The sequence below is a fragment of the Henckelia pumila genome, chromosome 2 (assembly GCF_033568475.1).
Source record: "Henckelia pumila isolate YLH828 chromosome 2, ASM3356847v2, whole genome shotgun sequence".
Taxonomy (NCBI): Eukaryota; Viridiplantae; Streptophyta; class Magnoliopsida; order Lamiales; family Gesneriaceae; genus Henckelia; species Henckelia pumila.
This window is the reverse complement of record NC_133121.1, coordinates 110002438-110018156: the sequence shown is the minus strand read 5'-3', so window position 1 is coordinate 110018156 and position 15719 is coordinate 110002438. Positions and strand designations below refer to the sequence as shown.

The 15719-nt window shown below is 34.7% G+C and overlaps 1 protein-coding gene across 1 annotated transcript; it reads right to left on the bottom strand.

The window, feature by feature from the left end:
- Positions 1-13336: 13336 nt before the first annotated feature.
- On the bottom strand, positions 13337-15546 carry LOC140880732 (putative pectinesterase/pectinesterase inhibitor 45). The gene is made up of 3 exons (XM_073285425.1): positions 14547-15546; positions 14295-14455; positions 13337-14219 (listed from the first exon to the last, which is right to left on the bottom strand). The coding sequence occupies exons 1-3, from the start codon at positions 15443-15445 to the stop codon at positions 13525-13527; spliced, it is 1755 nt and encodes a 584-aa protein (XP_073141526.1). The 5' UTR covers positions 15446-15546; the 3' UTR covers positions 13337-13524.
- Positions 15547-15719: the final 173 nt, after the last annotated feature.

The following is a 15719-nucleotide window of genomic DNA, read 5'->3' as shown; positions in this document are numbered from 1 at the left end:
ATTTGAGGATATCCCCTCAGATGAAAGCATATACAAAGAAGAGATATTGTTTAGTCAAGAAAATTCTGAAGATGAATCAGAATCAGAATCAGAATCAGAATAAAGAGGAAGTGTTTCGGCATGAAACACATGAAAGCTTGGCTGGATTCTTTAGCCAAACCACGATATCTCATAATATGGTCCAAAGGATTATGAGAGAAAATCCAACGTTACAAAAGTACCAAGGATTTTCGGCTGGACAAGTAGAAAGAGTCTTAGGCAACCTAGGGCTTAGACAAAGAAGACATAATTTGACTTACAAAGTATCCAGAAGGGAAATGGCAATCCCTATGGAGTTAACAAGTAATCAAATAGAGATGCAGTTAATTCTTTTTGAAGAAATAAGAGAGGAATTGCAAAAGTTGAAAGGTGAGGTAACAAGGACGATGTCTTGGATTCATATTGGAGCAATCCAAATAATGATTAAGGCAACTTTTAAAGAAGGAATAGATTCATCCATTGATATCGTAGTATGCGATAAAAGAATGGGGAATATTCAAGATGCTGTCCTAGGTACTATCTCAGGAAATCTTTGCGCAGGAAAAATTGTAGGAGTTATTTATCCAAGAATAGCCTACAATTTAGCTGACAAGGACTTTAGTCGAGCCTTGACGTTGCACCAAAACTTCAAGTAAAAAAGACTAATGAAGGAAGGTAATAGGCCATATTCTATTACGTATCAAATTTCATATGCTCTTTATAATACCCACCATTCTGAATTATTTATTAGAAATGAGTTCATTGAAATTCCAGAGATCTTTGGGAAAGTTTCTCAAGCAATATACCCGGAAAGAATTGAGTTTCCTTTAATTCAGGAAACAGACATTCAAATTCAAGACATACCGGTTCTATACAGAGACCTTAAAATAGAACCCCGAAGGTTATCTTTCCAAGGAGACCGAATGACAAGCAAGAGATGAGACAAATCTCCTATTCAAGAAATTCCACCAGAAGAAAAAGAGTTTTCTATAATAGGAAAACTTAGATCTCCATAAGGATGGAAAGAAGTGAAAATAGTATTCGAAATTACAAGTCATCGGAACCAGTTCCCTTGTAACTCGATTTACTATTTGGAACAATAGGAAAAAGGAACTTACCAAGGAGTGATAAATATTGGAGAATTAGAAGTTCAAATATGGGGAATTCCAGGAAAAGAAGTGGATCAGCTCATTCTTGGTCTAGAGTTCCTGGAGGATCATAAACCATGGAAATGCATTGAAAAAGGAATAGAGTTCATGGCAAAAGAAAAAAATTGGAGGATTCAATAAGAATTCTACAAGATGGAAAACCAAGAGAATCGGATAAGGGACAATCCGTTAATCAAATTCGAGAACTCTGTTCACAAACAGAGAAAGAAGCAACTTTTGAGATTAGTAAATCATGAACATGATTTACTAGAACGCATTGAAGAAGTAGAAAAGAGTTACAATACTCTACCTACTGAGGCATTAGAAGTATTAAGGCTAAATAGTCTTAATCAGATTACTGAATTACAATACAGTTTACTAAAAATGGCATGACCATTTAGTAATCCCTTTAAGTAAAATGACAACAAGTCCTTTCTCCATCTACATTCCAATTGGGATGTTATACGAACAATATAAGGCTGAATACTTTGCAGCTTATATTGACTCGGGAGCAGGAATTTGTACAGTAAAAAGAGGAGTCTTTCCTGAAGATTGTGAAGAGGACTTGCCAAAAATTGCTGGACGAGATTTCTCTCTCAGAATTTTAATTCTTTGCAAAGGAATAAAACAAGCAGAAATCCTTGTGGGAGGAGCAGGTCAAACACCTTGATACAAGGTAAAGACACTACCAATCTATTTCCATGATACAGGAGCTGATATCCTGCTAGGAAATAACTTCTTACAAATGTTTAAGAAGTACACACAAGACAATGAGTCAAGAAGACTTATGTTCACTACAATTTGTGACCATAAAATTATCATTCAAAGACTCAAGGTTGCTTTTTATCGACAATTGCCGATAATATTTCGCAGCCAGCGTGGTGATAAAGGACAACTTTTTCACCCAAAAATGAAAGATCCAAGAAGGTTTGGAGAAACCATGTTGAAGATAACAACAGAACAAGAACTTCGAACAGAGGATATGAAGCTTCTCAAGGTAACTCTAAATCACAGAGATATAGAGTTAGAAAATAAGGTATCCCTTTAAGATGTCAAAAAGAGGCTCAAAGAAAGTTATAATGAGCATCCTTTGGCATGGTAGGATAGAAATCAACTCAAAGCCAGCCTTACTCTAAAGGAAGGCAAAGAGTATGAATTCGTCAGATATAAGTCTATCCCGATGAACATAACAGATCAAAGGGATATGAGAATGATTATCAAGGAACATTTGGAACTTGGTCTAATCAAAGAAGGAGTTTTATCATATAGCAGCCCAGGTTTTCTGGTCAGAAATCATGGTGAAATAATAAGAGGAAAACCCAGGTTAGTTATTAACTACCAAGGTATTAATAAAATCCTGGAGTTTGATGGGTACTTCATACCGAGTAGAGAACACCTAATTAGCTGTGTACGAAATGCTAGAGTGTTCTCAAAATTTGATTATAAGTCTGGATTTTACCAGATTCGAATGGAGGAAGGCAGTAAGAAATTCACAGCCTTCTCTACTCCACAAGGGCACTATATTTGGGAAGTTATGCCTATGGGATTGGCTAATGCATCCCAAATATTTCAAAGAAAGATGGATAATCTTTTCAAAGATTATTTCAATTTCATGTTTGTTTACATTGATGATATTCTTATAGCATCAAAAAACATCGACGAACATGTTAAACACTTAGAGATTTTCTCTAAAATTTGTAAACAAGAATGACTGGTTTTATCTGAAAAGAAAGCAGTCATAGCAACAAGGAAAATTGAATTCCTTGGTATTGAGATTGATGAAACTGGAATAATTCTACAACCCCATATTGTGGAAAAGTTAAGGAATTTTTCAAAAAAACTCAAAGATGTAAAACAACTCCAGAGTTTTCTAGGAGTAGTTAATTTTGCAGGGATGTTCATTAACAACCTAGCAATGTACAGAAAGGTGTTCAGTCCTTTGTTAAAAAAGGATGCTAGGTTTATATGGACCGATGACCATACTAAAGGGGTAAACCAATTAAAGGAGATATGTAAGAATCTCCCAAAAATGTCTATACCCGTAGATGAAGATGATCTGGTATTATTTACGGATGCCAGCGACGATTGGTGGGCAGCGGTCCTTACCAAGATCACTTCGGATGGAGAAATACCATGCAGATACTGTAGCGGTCTTTTTTCAGAATCAGAGGCCATCAGATGGCATATCAACGAGAAGAAGTTTTATGCAGTAAAAAGGGCTTTCGAAAAATGGCCATTATTTTTACTTGCTAAAAAATTCATACTGGAGGTTGATAACACCCAGGTAAAAGCTTTCCTGAGAAATAAGATTGAATCTAAACCTGAGAAAGTTAGGTTATTAAGATGGCAAGCATTATGTCAAAATTATATTTTTGATATTTTTATTATTAAATCTCATGAAAATATTCTTGCAGATTTCTTAATAAGAGATGGAAGGCAGTGAAGTAGATTTCATCATGAAAATGCAGAGGCATCTCAGGGAACACCTTGGGTTGCTTCAAACCGAGTTCAACCAGTTAGCCATTAATGGTGAAATGGCCGGAAGGTTACAACAAGCTGATCGGATCAAAGTATCTAATCGAATTACAGGATGTATGCAAGCTCAAACACAACTATGAGCTGCTATTCAAGGGCCAATTATGAAGGCTATAGAGAAACCATTGATTTCTCATAAACAAGATATGCTAAAACTATTGGTTTTACAAAAATAAGAAATACAACCACAGGTTGTGAAACAAGATGTTGAGGAAACAAAAACTCAAGAAACAAATGCTAATCTATCATCAGCCTTTGATGATCTAGATAAAGCAACAATTGATGAGGATTCCTCATCAAGTCAACCCTCCGCCTCTGGGGTAAAAGAGAAAGAGATCAATCTTAGGCCCAACACTGACAAGGGCAAATCTAAGATCGATACTAACCCAGCTATTATTTCTCCATTTCAGGTTTATCAACATAGGTGGGAGAAATTAAGTACAAGAAGTGAAATTAACCCTAACACTTGTAGGGTTGATGTTGCAGGAATATATCCAAGGGTTTGGCTAAAAAACAATGCCAATCCTCTGGTATGAATTTGGGGCTTTGGCCTCAGTTTATACAACATCACCAAGCTTCCCGGAGATATCACAGTTACCAAAATAGATTCAGGAAGCAGTTCAAGAAACATGGGCAAATAACGATCATTTGTCCAGAGGAGATGTGCTTGAATTATATTTCTTTAGTGCAGCTCCAGAACCAACAGGGAAAGGATCACACGAGCCCTTTCATTTCATCAAGCTAAGGAGACCTGACATGAATAATCAAAGATTCATCAAGGACCCTCTATCTGAAGAAATACCATTAGTGTCCACCTTTGGAGAAAATGAAATTTCAACCAGAAGGGCATGTGGTATCTGGGTTTGTCTCACCGAGATGGACAAGGTCAAGTTTTTGTTCAAATTTTATCAGAATTCTATGAACGGATCATTCCTGTTAAACACAATGACAGAAAAAACTACGGCTTTTGCGAAAGAACTCTTCGAAAAGAAGAGAAACTTTTTGTGGAACAACAAGCTGCCGGGGAAGTAAAGAGACTCGGCGAAAATTTTGTAACATGGCTAATATCGGAAGATGGTCAGAGAACATCTGCCCAGAGTGTCCAAACCAGAAGGAGCCAGAATTCGGAAAAAACTTCAGACCCCGAACGGATCGAAAGGAATTTTCCGAGACAAGCAAAGGTGGACAGGGACCACCAAAGATGCGTTTTCTCAGGGGACCACTGCAAAAGCAGAAGATGCCCCGACAACAATAAAGAAGGCATGTGAGGAGGATAGAGCCAAAAGAAAAAGGACGACATGTGACTCCTCCACCAAACGATGCCATAAATGATGGCATAACAAGACAAAGTGGATAACGGGTGACTCATCCACTAGCTAAATATGCCATTAATAATGGCATAGAAGGACAAGACTAATGAGCTGTAAGATTCCCTGAAATTTTTCGGTGAAACGAGTGGAATCTCAGCTATAAATACAAGCGTTCAAGGAAGCTGAAGATATCGATCATTCCCTTCAGTTTTCTTACAAATAAATTGTTGTAATATTTCTCTCTCTATTGTATTAAGTTTTCTTTTATGTATTTCAAGAACAAGGCTACTATGAGTAGCTAAACAAGTTTTCTTCTCCTCTTCAAAGGAGTTGATTTATGTAATAATATTATGTCTGAATAATTTTCTAAAGTCTCATGTTCTTTCATGCTCATATTTTATAATTAAATTCATATACCATACGTCTTAAGGTAGAAAATGAATTAAAGCTGTGATGGGTGTCGTTGAAGGAGCTTGTGCAGAAACCATCTGTTGCGACTGCGTGGTTGGAGTGTGAGGAGAACTTCGTAAAACTCGGCAGGTATGACCCGACGACACTTTGGTCAAAGAGGTTTTTGAATTTAATTCATCTTACGAAAGCATGTTGGACCCTAATTCGGAGTATATCGGCTGAAAACTTTGCGTAACTGATAATCTTGCATGGCCGAAACTGGTTCGATAGATTAACAATGCCACGTACAAAGGATTAGTTGCTAAATAATATTTAATTCAAAAATGGGGATCACTAGGGAGTTGAAATAAAGAAAATTGTGGTTAGGGAGTTAAGATAAAGTTTGAAGGGTTGGTAGGGATTTTTAAATCATTTACCCTTATAATAATTCTTAGAATTTATTATGACAAAAGGCAGGGTTTCTAAATTAATTTCAAACTTTTTGGAAAAGCGTATTTTTTTTTCGCCTTTTGGAACAAGGAAAGAGAGAACATATATGTTTTGCTCATAAACTAAAGTAATTTGGTCCAAAATATTAAACATAATAATTTTCTTCCCGTTTTTTATGATCTATTTGATTAGTGAAAACTTATAGAATTTTTTATTCAATCTAATATCCAATTTCGATTAAAATGATAATTGTTACTTTTAGAATTATTTTTGACTTGGCATCTGCAGCAACCATGATCTATGATCGAATTTGATTGGAATCAGAAAATAGCACCAAATCATATAACTTTGGAATTGTGATATTATTGGTGGATAACTCAGTTATAATATATAGGTTAATGAGATCCTATCATATGGGTATTACCTAAATCATGTATTCGATGGTCAATATTTTTACACATAAGTATAATTAATGGGATATTTGTTGATGTGGCAAATCATGGGGCATTGGATTTATAATTCAGGTAAAACCCTTAAGGTAGGTTGAACTTTACCTAATATATGATACAAGCAAGTCACTTACCAAACTACACAGATTTAAATTATTGGGTTAGGCTGGCACACCATATATAGCTATGTTTAGTTAATTGCCACATCAAATCAATATTATAATATGTACTGAGGTGACAAATTTCAACCTACTTTATGGGTATTACCTCATGGAACAGGTGTATGTATTTTATTTGTTCAAATCATGTAGGTCTCGTATAATTCAGTGAGACCCACATAATTTGAAACAACCAGTGATTGTCACCTACCCCATGGGGGATAGTTGGATGCTACCCATGGGGCACTACCCCATGGGTAGCTGTCAGGCCTTGATTGGCCCAAGGCATGTGGGCCCCACACAAATTATATGGGGTCCATATCATTTGGGTCAATCAAGATCTGACACGCTGCACACATGACATCAAATTTTCCCATTATGAGATTAAAAAAAAACAGTTATTGAATTTTTATTTTAAAAAAAATTTGTATTTCAGTTATTTTGTAAATTAAGGTGGCCTCTAGTTAATTTGGACTTTTTTCGTTTCAAGTACTCGTTTTTAAAATGAAAGTTTAAAAAATCATACGTAAATTAATTAAGAATTTATTGAAGTTTCAGTTTACCCTATCAAGAAATTGATGTATTTCTATTATTCTATGAACGACAGTTATTGATGAAGATTTATGTCACTCGTACATCTTAACGTTCGAACAAAAAAATTAAGAAGTAATTGGGTATGTACAAGCCTATATATCCGAACTTTTTTTTTTTTTTTTTTGTGACGTGGGAGGCCGCAGCCGTTACCCTTAGGTGCACTCTGGATAAACCCCCGGACTAACGCAATAGCCTGCAAACTACGCTAGTCAGGTAAACCACACTGGACAAACCCTGTGTGACAGGCTAGCCCAAGAAAATGTTGGCAAGGGGAATCGAACTCCTGACCTCTGGCCAATAGTTCACCTGCTCCACCAAACTTTTGTTTTGGTACGTAGATGAGTAGAACTAAGAGTTGTGTTTTCTATTTTAAAATTCAGCTAATACTGAAGTTGGGATACTTGGTTCTCTCGGCTACTTTTGAGCTGATTAGGATAATAAATATGAAAACATGGCAAATTAATTATATATATGGATATGTCACGTAACATGTCAAACGATTATTTTAAGAGCATCATCCTACTTTTATTTTATAAAAATGTATGTACCTCTTTAATATATTGACGAATTTTTCTTGGATTGGTCAACCTCTTTGGAACCTTACATGGTTTAGTTAATACCTGCGGCGTACAAGTGGAACTTAGATTCTTTCATTATAATGTCTAGTAAGATTAAGGTTTTTTTTTTTATATTATATTTAGACATCAATAATCAATCGATTAATTTGGACCCATCTCATATTATTTTTATATAAAATGTTTGACTAACGCTGTTTTCGAAATCATATGGCTTAATGTGAGTTGAAATATAAACTAAACCATGGATAGCAATTGGGATAGCAATATATAAAATTTCACCAAGTTTTCTTGTATATTTCAAAATTTTGTTAAAAAAAAACTGAAAAGTGCATATCAAACAATACCTTATTTAAGCATGTTAGATGGATGAAAAAAAAAATCATTTTATAAATAATAAGTACAGCAAAATTAACCAACATTTATAACAGAGTTGCATTTTCATGCTTCAATTATATAATATGATTTTTTTCCTTCCAAAATATTTTTAATATTTGAAATTTATATGTTTGGCATAAATAAATATTAAACTTTCCACGGATTCAATTCTTCTATCAATTATTTAATTGAAATGCCTGGAATCCTCTGGCATCGATTGGGCTTTCAATAGAGACACGTTAATTTGGCCCAAATAGTGATGAAGGTCCATGCCACCACACGCACAACTTTATGGACCGAATTCGCGTCATCAAACTTTACTCATAAAAAATTAATTATTAAATTTAAAATTTATTAACGAGCGTTTGTTGTATAATTAATTGATAAAAAATCTTATGAGATAATCTCAAGAATCATATTTTTGAGGCGGGTCTCTTATATTGGTTATCCATTAAAAAGTATTACATTTTATGCCAAAAATATTATTTATTATTATAAATATGAGTATGGTTAACCCGTATCACGGATAAACAATGGAAACACTATAAATCAAAGTGAATCCAATAATCTTACCATATAATTGACTGTTTCAAAAAATAAAAAATAAAAAACCATATCATTGACGGAAATTAATATTTTTTATATTATGACTTCACATTTCTCTTTTTGCAAAGCAGCTTTCTCTTGCACCTGAAGCACAACAGCCAAGGTTCCTTGATGTCCTTTTATTATGTAAGAATTTAAAAACATGATAGTTTGAGGTTTCTTATGAAGAAAGTACGTGATTCGTTAAATTAGAGAATAGATGGAGTTGCTTTGCTTCCAGTAAGGACATGAGATAAATTATGGCCCCTTATTGTGTCACTTTATTAAAATGTCACTTACAAATTCATGTTCAAACAAGATTAAATATTCATTTAATGCTTTGCTTAATTTGATTACATTTTGAACTGAGAAATGTAAGAAAATATGACATATAATTAAAACGAGATATATACGATGACGGAAGCGGTGACGACCGATGCCGCCATACTTGAACACTGTGCACATGGCGTCTCATATTCAGAAAAGTGAGACACGCAACGCACACTTAGTTTGAATCTCGTGCTCCCGAACTCATTGATGGTATGAGAATTTGCCTATAAATACCGAGGCTCTTGAGGTCCCTAAATACACAACTCATAACAACACAAATACACCATCTGCGAGAGAGTTGGAGTGTTTAGAAGGCTTCAACTGGAGAGAAAAGCAGCACACTTACAAATTATTCGATGGCTGGAGGTAACGCTCGATCTTGCTTCCGCATATTATTTATCATGTTCATATATTGTATAAACATGATAATTGAGAAAACTCTAACAAGAAATAGTTACTCAAGAAAATTATAATATTAGAGGCATGCATGCATGCAATTAATTAATTTATTTATTCAGTGAAAAGAAGAAGAGGAAATTAATTAAGATGTAAACCAGAATTTTCATGCGTTTTGATTAATAATTAAAAATAAATGTAAACCAGAATTTTCATGCGTTTTGATTAATAAATAAAAATTATATAAAGTTTCGTACATGAGATTAGTTCCGTGCGAGATCGATCGAACCGAATATTCTAAAGCAAGTTTTACATGACATGGTATTTTATGTATTATGATGAGCGCAATTCATGACATTAAAATCAGTTTATTTCTTTTCTTTTTCTTTTATAGAATAATATAATAATTAATTGGGGAGAATTGGAAAATTTTTAGCATCCTGCAGTTTGAGGAAAGCATAAAATTAGTTTTCCGCTATTCACAAAAGTAAATACAAAGTGAGGAAAAAAACAAGAAATAAAAGAATAAATGGTGAGAAGCATAAAAGTAAATAAAATAAAAGAATAAAAAGATCAGAATAAACGATAAGAAGAATTGAGTTATTGGTTGGCAGCGAATGTGGTGCCGAAGAGACCATTAAACAACAGAAGCTCCAAATTCCTAAATTTTATCTTTCTTTCTTACTTCGAAGTATTAAGATTTGAATTCATAGTAATGTTTTAAATTATTGTGTTTTCCATGCACATGAATTAATTTGCAGTAATCTATATATTATATATGTATCTTTCATCTTCTCATCTAATTATAAACCAAACAATATTATTTATACGTTACAAATATTTATACAGCAACGGTTTATGGTACATACGTACGTATGTCATGAAAGATAACATTATTATCTGTTTTTTTTGTTATATATCAACCAAAGTTAGATCGACTACTTATGTATACAACTAAAAACAAAGTATTTGATTGTCCACGGAAGAAATGAAACCCCAAACCCAAAGCATGAGTATATAGGTATTTGATAAAACACAAAAACTACAATTTTATGTGTCAATTTTGTGACATAAATTTTATATTCAACTTGACTCATGAAACAGTAGTATTATTTATGTTACAAGTATTACTTTTCATGTTAGCTAGATATGAGTTATGTGAAGTCATCTATTAATGTATAAAATTAGGGCTGAGATATCGAATCAAAATATCGATTTTTTGGGATATTGTATCGAATTTTTTTCGATATATAAATATTTTTTTGGTATATTGAATTTTTTTCGATATCTATACGGTATGAGTATGGATTTTTTTTATACAAAAAATTCAGAATTTCGATATTGGTATCGGTATTAATTTTTTTCATACCAATATTTTTTATACGGTATACAAAAAATCTACCCCTATATATAACTGTGAGATCGACTTATACGAGACTATTTATATAGAAAAAAAAACGAGCTAGATTAGAAATTAGGCTATTCGTGGATATTGAAAAGGTAAAAGAGAAAGGGAAGAAAAAAAGAAAAAAAAATCCCCAATTCTCTGCGTAAGGTTGACGTTTGGTACTTTCGCTTAAATTTCGACATTTCCCCCCAAATATTCTGAGCATTTCTTTATTTCTTCTCGTATTTCTTTTTTTTTTTTACAAAAATAATAATAAATAATATAATATAATAATCTTTACAATTTATTATGACAAAAGACAGGGTTTCTAAATTTCAAAATTTTTGGGAAAACGTATTTTATCATGTAGAAACCAGAATATCCACTGGAGATGTCATTTTTCCAAAGAAAGAGACGTGGGTGTGTCTTTTCTTTCTTTCTTTTAAAAAAACCTATTAATTCTCTTACCCTTTTTATGATCTATTTGATTAGTGAAAACTTGTAGAATTTTTTATTCAATCTAATATCCAATTTTCGATTAAAAAATAACTGTTACCTTTAGAATTAATTTTGACTTGGCATCTGCAGCAACCATGATCTATGATCGAATTTGATAGGAATTAGGAAACAGCGCCAAATCAGATAACTTTAAAAATTGTGAGATTAATATTGGTGGGTAACTCAGTTATAATATATGATACAAGCAAGTCATTTACCAAACTACACATATTTTAAATTTTAATTTTTGGGTTAGGCTAGCACGCCATATATGTTTAGTTAATTGTCACATGACTCACATCACATCAATTTATAATATGTACTCTCACATCTTTACTAACTCAATAATTAATAATTAATTTCCAAGTTACCATCATAAATTGCGCGTTACGAAGGTGCTGAATGGTCAATTATTACAAGTTTAAATTCAATTTGTCATTATGAGATCAAAAAAACCAGTGATGATTCGAGGTCTGCTGCGTTCCTGGCACGGGTGGCCACTGAAATTATTGTGATACGATTATTTGGACTTCATTTGGTATCCCTTATTATACTCCTTTTTTAATGAAAGTTTAAAAAATCATACGTAAATTAATTTAGAATTCATTGGAGTTTCAGTTTAACTCTATCAAGAAATTGATGTATTTCTATGAAACGACAGTTATTGATAAAAATTTATGTCACTCGAACATCTTACTGTTCGGACAAAAAAAATTTTCTTGGACTGGTCAACCTTTTTGGAACCTTACATGGTTTATAATACCGGCGGCGTACAAGTGGCACTTAGATTCTTTCATCATAATGTCTAAGTAAGATTAAGGTTTAAAAAAAATATTTAGACATCAAAAATCAATCGATTTGGACCCATCTCATATTATTTTTTTATAAAATGTTTGCCTAAAGCTGTTTTCGAAAACATATAGTTTAATGTGAGTTGAAATATAAACTAAACCATGGATATATATAGTTCTAATGCTTTGACAAGGGACACTGTTTTTGCTCATGTTGTTTCAAGTTTATTTCATTAATATTGTTCTTTAATGTTGAAGTATGCTTCTATCATATTAAATGGAAATAGAGAAGAGATCGGATCGAATAGTACAGATCAAATGAGCTCGGTGTTCAGATGAGTTCATGGCCCAGATCGTATACTGGAATCAGATCGATGTGATGGTTAGATGAGTCTTCGGATGAGTTCATGCAGATAGATTGCTCGAGTATTGTGACTTGGTTAGAAGTCAGATGAAGTTTTCGTAAAGCTGGAAGCTTGCAGGCAGATCGATGCAGATCGAAATACGAGGGCAGATCAAACTGATGAATGAAGGTTTATCGGGCTGGACCAGGTTGACTTTATATTTGGGTCGTAAGTTACTGTTGACCTAAAGCCCAAGATGAAAGTCGGTCTAATTTTCTATATAAGCAGATGGAAGCTGGCCACAACGAGAATAACAGAAAATCAAAATTCTTCAGAATATATTGTGAGATAAGAAAAAAGAGATTTCGGAGGAGAAAACTAAGCATAGATTGTAGCGGAAAAATTCAAGGCTTTAAACTTGAATTGTGTCTGTATCTAGCTTGATAGTTTGTGTGAGTCCATCTCTGTAATAAGCTCTGTTCTTGAGCTTGGTTGTTTCTGTTGGTGATTAATAAAAGTGTGTGTGTTGCTCTCCCGTAGACGTAGGCAAATTCATTGTCGAACCACGTAAATACTTGCGTCGTTTAGTCTCTTTCGCGTGAGTTGGTTGATTGATCTGTGTGCGTTGGTTTTATCTGCTTTCTGGGATTATTGTTCTTATCTGTGTGTTTCGTTTGCCTTGTGAATTCTCGATAACCAAATTTCGGATTGATTCCTAACATTTAATTTATTTGTTTTCATGGTTTTTTTTTAATTAATGTAGTTGGAATTCCGACCAATATTTCTCGTTGGATCTCACGTTAAAATAAAACCACCCGTGTGTTGAAATAAAAGGAAAACATAATTTGTGATAATTATATAAATTATTATCATTTTGTTTTATCAACGGTAATATATATGTAAAGTTTTACTATGCTGCCTATCTATTATGACCACCAATGATGTGTATATCAAAAGAAATATCGGCATGTTTCAAAAAATTTATAGGTTGCTGCTCAATAATCTAACCTTCCAATAACCACGTCAATATATTTTTCACTCACAACAATCAAAATTATAGTTGATGTATAAAAATTTAATCATGTTAGAACGCGAGTGCATGTGTAGTTCAACACAAATATATGATCAGTAAATGTTGCCCCTAAATCAACCATACTTTAAACCAAGAAATTTAATTATATGAGGATCTCAAGTAGACATGCCAAAACGAACCGGAACACTTGCACTCTTGAGCCAGCTCTCACCCTGTAAAAATGGACCAACAGTGAACTTCATGGCATCTTCCTTCTTGATCACTTTGTAGCCTGGCCATTTAACTCTCCCTGATGTATCCGAACCCGCGCCCTTGTTGTTAAACTCCGCGTAGTAAAGGGTCTTGAGCGCGAAATCTCCGCTCCACTCCATCCATCCCTCGGGATGAATCAAATCTCCAATCTCCGATTCCATAACAATAGTCCTCGAGTATTCTTTCCAGGGCCTGCCAAGATAGCTCTTGAATTTGGCCTTCTCGGGCTCCAGCTTGTCGTCGGCCAAGATACGACAGTTTTGGAGCACAATCCCTGTTGTTTGCCTCTTGTCAAGCCTGCCTTGGGCTGTGACAATGTTCTGCTGGTTTTCCATCGGTTTTCTGACGTAGATCATGCAGTTTTGGAAAACAGAGGCGGCGTCCCCGAATATGAAATCGACGGTCCCCGTGATGTAGCAGCTTCTGTAAAACTGTCTGTGTGTTTGAGCATATAAGGTGTCCTGGAATCCTTCCATTCGGCAGTTGATGAACATGGAACGATCAGCTTGGACTCTTAAAGCCACTGCTTGGTGCTTTTCGGGGCCTGCGGTGTTCCGGAATCCAATGGATTGTGCCATGAATCCTTCCCCTAGAGCAGCTGTAAATGAATGAAGAAAATTGACACAACACTGGATTTATACTATTGTGAAATGAATCTTGCTGATTAAAGTACCAAAAGTAGCAGTCTGAAAAGTTGGTACTCCATCTACAAAGTTCTTGTTTCCAGTGATTATGCTCTTTTGAGATCCTTCGCCATACATTGTGACATTTACCATTTCCTTGGTGAGGACCACGTTTTCTTGGTAGATACCTTCTTTAACATAAATCACATAACTGCATTTTCAAGCAAATTGGAAAGTATTTACAACATGTAAGGCATGTGAATGTAGCAAAGACGAAGAATATCTAATACACGAAAGCGCACCGTCCTGTATATTTCTTAGGAATGGCATTCAGTGCTGCAGAAATGGTAGTAAAGTTTCCACTGCCATCTTTTGCCACCGTCAGGTTTGGAGTGATTTTCGTAGTGTCGGCTTTCAACATTCTTCGATGATCCGGATTGATCCAGGATGGGAATCCATCATCATCCACAGCTAATAAATTTCGTTTCACATCATGAGGACCTTGGAACATGGAAGAAATAGAGGACGATTGAGACACAATAGCAAGAGCATTGCTTCCAAGTTCCTTTGATGTCTTCAAAAACTTCTGAAACTTGGCCTTTTCGTCTCCTTCAGGAAATCCATCGATGCACGTCTGCTGGTACGATAGAACGGCACTCAACCAGTTGTTAATGTCAGGCGTCCTAGATGATAACTTGGTCACATCCTTCCCTTCAATGCTTGATATCGAGCTATTCAGCTCCTCCTTTGCATCATTTAGGAGCACTAAACAATCATCAAATGCCGCCTTTTTGAGAGGGTCGTTGAATTTGAGACTCGAGGCTTGTTTTATAACTTTATCAATCTCCTCCGAGGCAACAGCAAACGAGGCTTTTAGGATATCTTTAGGCTGGATAGTGGCATTGTTCTTGACTGCTTTCAAAAGGCTATTTTCGCACGTTTGCTTGTAATCCGTCCCTTCGCAGGCTGATTTCACGGCCTTCTCAGCCGTGGTGACTTGTTTTGGAGGAGAAGGGGTTCCGTGACTTTGGTTCGAACTTGAATCTTGATTTTTCTCGTACATGACAGCGCACACAGCAGCAGCAACCAAGAGAAGAACACCGACGCTTGAAGAAAGCGCAATGGTGATTCTCCTCCTAATCTTTTGCTGTCTTTCTTGTTTCTTACGTTGCGAAATCAGATCAAAATCTTGGAATGCCATTTTTCAGGTATAGAAAATTCTCTGCCTTGGCTACATACAACTCAAGAAGCCAAGGCAGGATTTTGTTGTTATTAATGCGTTTAATAGTTATTGTTTTAAAATTTTTCCCGATGTTTTTGTTGGCATTTTTTTTGTGTGATATGAATGAAACGCCATTGAAGTGTGATGCTCGAGCAAATGAGATCTGGATTGGAGAGATTTCAGGAGATTTCAATAAAAATTGTTCCTGTTCTGTTTTTGGTTAACACAATGGATGATGGATAAATCTCTCTCT